The following is an 8,791-nucleotide window of genomic DNA, read 5'->3' as shown; positions in this document are numbered from 1 at the left end:
TTTAAGCCTTGAGACATGGATTGTGTAACATTCAGAGGGTGAATGGGCAAGACAAAAGATTGAAGTGCCTTTGAACAGGGTATGGCAGTAGGTGTCAAGCACCTCCAGTTTGAGTGTGTCAAGAACTGCAACGCTGCTGGGGTTTTTCACGCTCAACGGTTTCAACAACCAAAGGACATCAAGCCAACTTGACACAACTGTAGGAAGCATTGGAGTCAACATGGGCCAGCACCCCTGTGGAACGCTTTTGACAGTGAGAGAGACGCACATTGCAGTGACAAGTCTATGAAGAGTGCAGTCAGGTGTTATCGGCCTCCACTGAGCTGATCAGACAGTCATGTTCACCTCTGTCACTCAACTAGACTTCTCACCCCGCTGATGGAGGGAGTGCTTTAAACAGCAGGTCTCTGTCACGCTCTCAATCCCATAACAGCTCACCTGTCCTGCCTACACCTGTCCCCCCAGCACACTGCAACCCACAGGTGGAATGTACTCATAGAAATAACAATACTAGACCGGGCATCCCCATTCAAGTCAATGTAATTCTACTTCTATGGGTGTAGCCAACTGTACAATTGATTGGGGGGGGGGGGGCAGGGCTCAGAAACCTCACAGCTGCTACTCCATCCCTGTCTGTCTCCACTAAGGTTTTTCACTCAGTAGCAGCAGTAGGTAACTACAGGTAATACGTGTTGATCAGAGAGCCTTGTACAGCTTCACTATGAACCTGCAAAGCAACGGCCTGTCTGTTCAGTGGTACCTGAAGTCCAAGCCGGTGGGAAAGGTGAGGCGGCGTGTACAGGAGATGAAAAACCCATCTGTCTCCCTGGTGTCGGGTGACGTTGACCTCAGCCACAACGAGAGCACCAGATTGGCCATGGATGCCTTGCTGAACCAGGGATTGGACATGTACCAGGAAGTACTGGCCGGAGAGGGCGAGGTGGACTTCCTGTCCAAGGAGGAGAAAGGTTGGTCTTTTTTTCTACTCTGATTCCTTATCTACCTTAAACCATCAGTCTGTCCCTGACTCCTCTTATCTACCTTAAACCATCAGTCTGTCACTGACTCCTCTTATCTACCTTAAACCCATCAGTCTGTTCCTGACTCCTCTTATCTACCTTAAACCATCAGTCTGTCCCTGACTCCTCTTATCTACCTTAAACCATCAGTCTGTCCCTGACTCCTCTTATCTACCTTAAACCATCAGTCTGTCCCTGACTCCTCTTATCTACCTTAAACCATCAGTCTGTCTCTGCCTCTTCTTATCTACCTTAAACCATCAGTCTGTCTCTGACTCTTATCTACCTTAAACCGTCAGTCTGTCTCTGACTCCTCTTATCTACCTTAAACCATCAGTCTGTCTCTGCCTCTTCTTATCTACCTTAAACCATCAGTCTGTCTCTGACTCTTATCTACCTTAAACCATCAGTCTGTCTCTGACTCCTCTTATCTACCTTAAACCATCAGTCTGTCTCTGACTCTTCTTATCTACCTTAAACCATCAGTCTGTCTCTGCCTCTTCTTATCTACCTTAAACCATCAGTCTGTCTCTGACTCTTATCTACCTTAAACCATCAGTCTGTCTCTGACTCTTCTTATCTACCTTAAACCATCAGTCTGTCTCTGCCTCTTCTTATCTACCTTAAACCATCAGTCTGTCTCTGACTCTTATCTACCTTAAACCATCAGTCTGTCTCTGACTCCTCTTATCTACCTTAAACCATCAGTCTGTCTCTGACTCTTATCTACCTTAAACCATCAGTCTGTCTCTGCCTCTTCTTATCTACCTTAAACCCTCAGTCTGTCTCTGACTCCTCTTATCTACCTTAAACCATCAGTCTGTCTCTGCCTCTTCTTATCTACCTTAAACCATCAGTCTGTCTCTGACTCCTCTTATCTACCTTAAACCATCAGTCTGTCCCTGACTCCTCTTATCTACCTTAAACCATCAGTCTGTCCCTGACTCCTCTTATCTACCTTAAACCGTCAGTCTGTCCCTGACTCCTCTTATCTACCTTAAACCGTCAGTCTGTCCCTGACTCCTCTTATCTACCTTAAACCGTCAGTCTGTCCCTGACTCCTCTTATCTACCTTAAACCGTCAGTCTGTCCCTGACTCCTCTTATCTACCTTAAACCATCAGTCTGTCTCTGCCTCTTCTTATCTACCTTAAACCATCAGTCTGTTCCTGACTCCTCTTATCTACCTTAAACCATCAGTCTGTTCCTGACTCCTCTTATCTACCTTAAACCATCAGTCTGTCACTGACTCCTCTTATCTACCTTAAACCGTCAGTCTGTCCCTGACTCCTCTTATCTACCTTAAACCATCAGTCTGTCTCTGCCTCTTCTTATCTACCTTAAACCATCAGTCTGTCTCTGACTCTTATCTACCTTAAACCATCAGTCTGTCTCTGACTCCTCTTATCTACCTTAAACCATCAGTCTGTCTCTGACTCCTCTTATCTACCTTAAACCATCAGTCTGTTCCTGACTCCTCTTATCTACCTTAAACCCTCAGTCTGTCTCTGACTCCTCTTATCTACCTTAAACCATCAGTCTGTTCCTGACTCCTCTTATCTACCTTAAACCATCAGTCTGTCACTGACTCCTCTTATCTACCTTAAACCGTCAGTCTGTCCCTGACTCCTCTTATCTACCTTAAACCATCAGTCTGTCTCTGCCTCTTCTTATCTACCTTAAACCATCAGTCTGTCTCTGACTCTTATCTACCTTAAACCGTCAGTCTGTCTCTGACTCCTCTTATCTACCTTAAACCCTCAGTCTGTCTCTGACTCCTCTTATCTACCTTAAACCATCAGTCTGTTCCTGACTCCTCTTATCTACCTTAAACCATCAGTCTGTTCCTGACTCCTCTTATCTACCTTAAACCATCAGTCTGTTCCTGACTCCTCTTATCTACCTTAAACCATCAGTCTGTTCCTGACTCCTCTTATCTACCTTAAACCATCAGTCTGTTCCTGACTCCTCTTATCTACCTTAAACCATCAGTCTGTTCCTGACTCCTCTTATCTACCTTAAACCATCAGTCTGTTCCTGACTCCTCTTATCTACCTTAAACCATCAGTCTGTTCCTGACTCCTCTTATCTACCTTAAACCATCAGTCTGTTCCTGACTCCTCTTATCTACTTTAAACCCATCTGTCTGTTCTAGTACTGTATTTGTTGCACAACTGTAAAGGGCTTCCTCCCTGAAAGCCAATGTATTATCACTTTGTTTATTTAAAGGTTATATCCTGGAGAACACTACAGACCTGAGCACCAGCAGTCTGTGTGGGACGGAGAACGACAACCAGGCAGAGGGCTCCACCACCTCTTCCCAGACAAACACCTGTTGTCCATCCGTGTCTGAGAGCGAGCCCCCCGGCTTGGACCACGGCTGGCCGGCAGAGGACTGGAGCTACCGCCTGCAGGGTGAACCCAGTGTAGAGGTCTACTTCCAGTCTGATAGAGCAGCCAGCATGAAAGACCTGCTCAGAGAGTTCATCAGCAAGGCCACAATGGTACGTGATACAACTTTCACTGTTAACTACTTGGAGATGTCAATCTACTCTCATGATTATACCTGCATGATGTTTTTGCAGACTTTCAGAAAGCAGCTGATGTCTGAATGCCCTGAAAGTTGGATAATGACGTTTTGAGAGTTTGATCAAGCAGACTCAGTACCGTCTATAATTAAGCAATAAGGCCCAAGGAGGTGTGGTATATAGCCACTATACCACAGCTAAAGGCTGTTCTTAAGCACGACGCAACACAGAGTGCCTGGATACAGCCCGTAGCCGTGGTATATTGGCCATATACCACAAACCCCCGAGGTGCCTTATTGCTATTATAAACTGGTTACCAATGTATTTAGAGCAGTAATAATACATCCTGTCATACCCGTGGTGTACGGTCTGATATACCACGGTTGTCAGCCAATCAGCATTCAGGACTGGAACCATCCAGTTTATAAAACCAAGTACATAATGACAACTAATAATGTGGAAGATACCAATCACAGCAAACGTGATGTCTGCAGGTTCTAGCCATTGTAATGGACACATTCAGTGATGTGGAGATGTTCTGTGACATCCTGGAGGCAACCAGGAAGAGGAACGTGTCCGTCTACCTGCTCCTGGACCATATCAACCTGCAGGTCTTTGTCAAGATGTGTGAGACGCTACAGATCAACAGTAATCATCTCACTGTGAGTCTCTGCTAATGGTCATTTTCATCATTATTAAATGACACTAACGATTGCAAAGGTGGGGCGGAAGGTAGCCTAGTGGTTAGAGTGTAGGGGCGGAAGGTAGCCTAGTGGTTAGAGTGTAGGGGCGTCAGGTAGACTAGTGGTTAGAGTGTAGGGGCGGAAGGTAGCCTAGTGGTTAGAGTGTAGGGGCGTCAGGTAGACTAGTGGTTAGAGTGTAGGGGCGGAAGGTAGCCTAGTGGTTAGAGTGTAGGGGCGGAAGGTAGCCTAGTGGTTAGAGTGTAGGGGCGTCAGGTAGCCTAGTGGTTAGAGTGCAGGGGCGGAAGGTAGCCTAGTGGTTAGAGTGTAGGGGCGTCAGGTAGACTAGTGGTTAGAGTGTAGGGGCAGGCAGGTAGCCTAGTGGTTAGAGTGTAGGGGCAGGCAGGTAGCCTAGTGGTTAGAGTGTAGGGGCAGCAGGTAGCCTAGTGGTTACAGTGTAGGGGCAGGCAGGTAGCCTAGTGGTTACAGTGTAGGGGCAGGCAGGTAGACTAGTGGTTAGAGTGTAGGGGTGTCAGGTAGACTAGTGGTTAGAGTGTAGGGGCGTCAGGTAGCCTAGTGGTTAGAGTGTAGGGGCAGCAGGTAGCCTAGTGGTTAGAGTGTAGGGGCAGGCAGGTAGCCTAGTGGTTAGAGTGTAGGGGCGTCAGGTAGACTAGTGGTTAGAGAGTGTAGGGGCGGCAGGTAGACTAGTGGTTAGAGTGTAGGGGCGGCAGGTAGACTAGTGGTTAGAGTGTAGGGGCGGCAGGTAGACTAGTGGTTAGAGTGTAGGGGCGGCAGGTAGACTAGTGGTTAGAGTGTAGGGAAGGCAGGTAGACTAGTGGTTAGAGTGTAGGGACGGCAGGTAGACTAGTGGTTAGAGTGTAGGGACGGCAGGTAGCCTAGTGGTTAGAGTGTAGGGGCAGGCAGGTAGCCTAGTGGATAGAGTGTAGGGGCAGGCAGGTAGCCTAGTGGTTAGAGTGTAGGGGCAGCAGGTAGCCTAGTGGTTAGAGTGTAGGGGCGGCAGGTAGCCTAGTGGTTAGAGTGTAGGGGCGGCAGGTAGCCTAGTGGTTAGAGTGTAGGGGCGTCAGGTAGACTAGTGGTTAGAGTGTAGGGGCAGCAGGTAGCCTAGTGGTTAGAGTGTAGGGGCGTCAGGTAGACTAGTGGTTAGAGTGTAGGGGCGGCAGGTAGCCTAGTGGTTAGAGTGTAGGGGCGGCATGTAGACTAGTGGTTAGACTGTAGGGGCAGGCAGGTAGCCTAGTGGTTAGACTGTAGGGGCAGGCAGGTAGCCTAGTGGTTAGACTGTAGGGGCAGGCAGGTAGCCTAGTGGTTAGAGTGTAGGGGCAGGCAGGTAGCTTAGTGGTTAGAGTGTAGGGGCAGGCAGGTAGCCTAATGGTTAGAGTGTAGGGGCAGGCAGGTAGCCTAGTGGTTAGAGTGTAGGGGTGGCAGGTAGACTAGTGGTTAGAGTGTAGGGGCGGCAGGTAGCCTAGTGGTTAGAGTGTAGGGGCGGCAGGTAGCCAGTGGTTAGAGTGTAGGGGCGGCAGGTAGCCTAGTGGTTAGAGTCTAGGGGCGGCAAGTAGCCTAGTGGTTAGAGTGTAGAGGCAGGCAGGTAGCCTAGTGGTTAGAGTGTAGGGGCGGCAGGTAGCCTAGTGGTTAGAGTGTAGGGGCAGGCAGGTAGCCTAGTGGTTAGAGTGCAGGGGCAGGCAGGTAGCCTAGTGGTTAGAGTGTAGGGGCAGGCAGGTAGCCTAGTGATTAGAGTGTAGGGGCAGGCAGGTAGCCTAGTGATTAGAGTGTAGGGGCAGTAACCGAAAAGTTGCTAGATCGAATTCCCGAGCAGACAAGGTAAAAATCTGTCTTTCTGCCCCTGAACAAGGCAGTTAACCCACTGTTCCTAGGCCGTCATTGTGAATAAGAATTAACTGACTTGCCTAGTTAAATATATCTATTTTTTAAAGGTACACCTTTCAGACATTTCTTCATCTTTTTAACTGTACTGTAAAGTAGCAATTTGATGATAATTTGTGTTTGTCATTCACTCATTGCTACATGAAATGCCACCGTGTTCTGTCTGCAGAAAATGTCGGTCCGTAGTATACAAGGAGAGACGTATTGTGCAAAGTCTGGAAGGAAACTCACTGGACAGATCAAAGAGAAGTTCATGATCATTGACTGCACTTTGGTGCTGGCTGGATCATACAGGTACATTTCTGTCACATCAATGTTGACGTCATTCTGAATAGGTAAATCAACATTATGATGGCTGATGTCATTCTGAATAGGTAGATCAACATTATGATGGCTGATGTCATTCTGAATAGGTAGATCAACATTATGATGGCTGATGTCATTCTGAATAGGTAAATCAACATTATGATGGCTGATGTCATTCTGAATAGGTAAATCAACATTGATGGTTGAAGTCATTCTGAATAGGTAAATCAACATGTCATTCTAAATAGGTAAATCAATGTTAGGATGGCTAATGTCATTCTGAATAGGTAAATCAACATTATGATGGCTGATGTCATTCTGAATAGGTAAATCAACATTAGGATGGCTGATGTCATTATGAATAGGTAAATCAACGTTAGGATGGTTGATGTCATTCTGAATAGGTAAATCAACATTATGATGGCTGATGTCATTCTGAATAGGTATATCAACATTAGGATGGCTGATGTCATTATGAATAGGTAAATCAACGTTAGGATGGTTGATGTCATTCTGAATAGGTAGATCAATGCATTATGACTCCTCAGTTGTTTACAATTATGATGCTTGTTAGAATTATCAGCAATGTTTGTAGTAGTAATATTTATTCACTGTGCTCTATTCCTCAGTTTCACCTGGCTGTCCTGGCAGGTCCACAGAAGCCTGGCTGTGCTCTTCAAGGGCAGCGCGGTCAAGCCTTTCGACCTGGAGTTTAGGAAGCTCTATGCCAGCTCCAAGCCTGTGCCAGGCTTCCTCACAACGGCAACGGAATTCAACCTTACCAGGCCGCTTATTACCCATCAAGCAGCAGCCACCTCAACCCCACTGACAAACCTTCCTTGCCCCAGTCCTGGTACCACAACCCAGAACAGATACTTCAACAACCAGGCTATGGTTCAACCAACCACCACAGTTGTGCCCAGATTCAACACTGAATCTACTGTTCAACCAACCACCACAGCCCAGCTCAGATACTCTAGCCAAAACACAACGGTTCAGCCAACTACAACCACCCAGCAGACACACCCCAACACTCCGCCAACAGCACCCCCAACCTCCCAGCAGAGACACCCCAACACTCAGCCAACAGCACCAACAACCTCCCAGCAGAGACACCCCAACACTGAGCCAACAGCACCCCCGACCTCCCAGCAGAGACACCCCAACACTCCGCCAACAGCACCACCAACCTCCCAGCAGAGACACCCCAACACTGAGCCAACAGCACCACCGACCTCCCAGCAGAGACACCCCAACACTCAGCCACCAACCTCCCAGCAGAGACACCCCAACACTCAGCCAACAGCACCACCAACCTCCCAGCAGAGACACCCCAACACTCCGCCAACAGCACCACCAACCTCCCAGCAGAGACACCCCAACACTCAGCCAACAGCACCACTAACCTCCCAGCAGAGACACCCCAACACTCAGCCAACAGCACCAACAACCTCCCAGCAGAGACACCCCAACACTCAGCCAACAGAACCACCGACCTCCCAGCAGAGACACCCCAACACTCAGCCAACAGCACCAACAAACTCCCAGCAGAGACACCCCAACACTCAGCCAACAGCACCACTAACCTCCCAGCAGAGACACCCCAACACTCAGCCAACAGCACCAACAACCTCCCAGCAGAGACACCCCAACACTCAGCCAAGAGAACCACCGACCTCCCAGCAGAGACACCCCAACACTCAGCCAACAGCACCAACAACCTCCCAGCAGACACACCCCAACACTCCGCCAACAGCACCACCAACCTCCCAGCAGAGACACCCCAACACTGAGCCAACAACCTCCCAGCAGAGACACCCCAACACTCCGCCAACAGCACCACCAACCTCCCAGCAGAGACACCCCAACACTCAGCCAACAGCACCACCGACCTCCCAGCAGAGACACCCCAACACTCCGCCAACAGCACCACCGACCTCCCAGTGCTTGGTGAATCAGTCTTACTACACAGGTCCCCGGAGCCACAGGTTTGACTGGATCACACAGAGACACACTGCAACCAGGCCCGTCATGTTCCAGAGAACCTTCTCCAGTGATTATAGTACTGGAGACCACCTGACCTGGCGACCCTTTAAAAGCAATTACCTTCTTTATGGAGGGACAACCGGCTTGTTGGACAGACACCCACTTCTCAAGACTGGCCAGTGGTTTACTGTTCCTAAATAACAAATGGCATCGTACTGAAATTTGACAGTACACCCTGTTTGAGGTAAATTATGTTCTCTCACAACTGAAAATGGGCAAGTAACCTTCATAGAGTAAATGTGCCTGTTTTCCTTTGCTTGATGCCTGGAGTACAGGAGTAGTACTTCAATCACATCATTATCTCATAAGGATGA

General features: G+C 48.4%; 1 protein-coding gene across 1 annotated transcript; it reads left to right on the top strand.

Annotated features, from left to right (window-relative positions):
- Window positions 1-81: 81 nt before the first annotated feature.
- Window positions 82-8,618, top strand: LOC129846941 (protein FAM83C-like). Its single transcript, XM_055914753.1, has 6 exons — window positions 82-87; window positions 701-968; window positions 3,248-3,522; window positions 4,041-4,208; window positions 6,295-6,419; window positions 7,061-8,618. The coding sequence occupies exons 1-6, from the start codon at window positions 82-84 to the stop codon at window positions 8,616-8,618; spliced, it is 2,400 nt and encodes a 799-aa protein (XP_055770728.1).
- Window positions 8,619-8,791: the final 173 nt, after the last annotated feature.

Source organism: Salvelinus fontinalis, unplaced genomic scaffold (genome assembly GCF_029448725.1).
Source record: "Salvelinus fontinalis isolate EN_2023a unplaced genomic scaffold, ASM2944872v1 scaffold_0661, whole genome shotgun sequence".
Lineage (NCBI taxonomy): Eukaryota > Metazoa > Chordata > Actinopteri > Salmoniformes > Salmonidae > Salvelinus > Salvelinus fontinalis.
The sequence above is the reverse complement of the archived record's forward strand: the minus strand, read 5'-3'. Positions and strand labels throughout refer to the sequence as shown.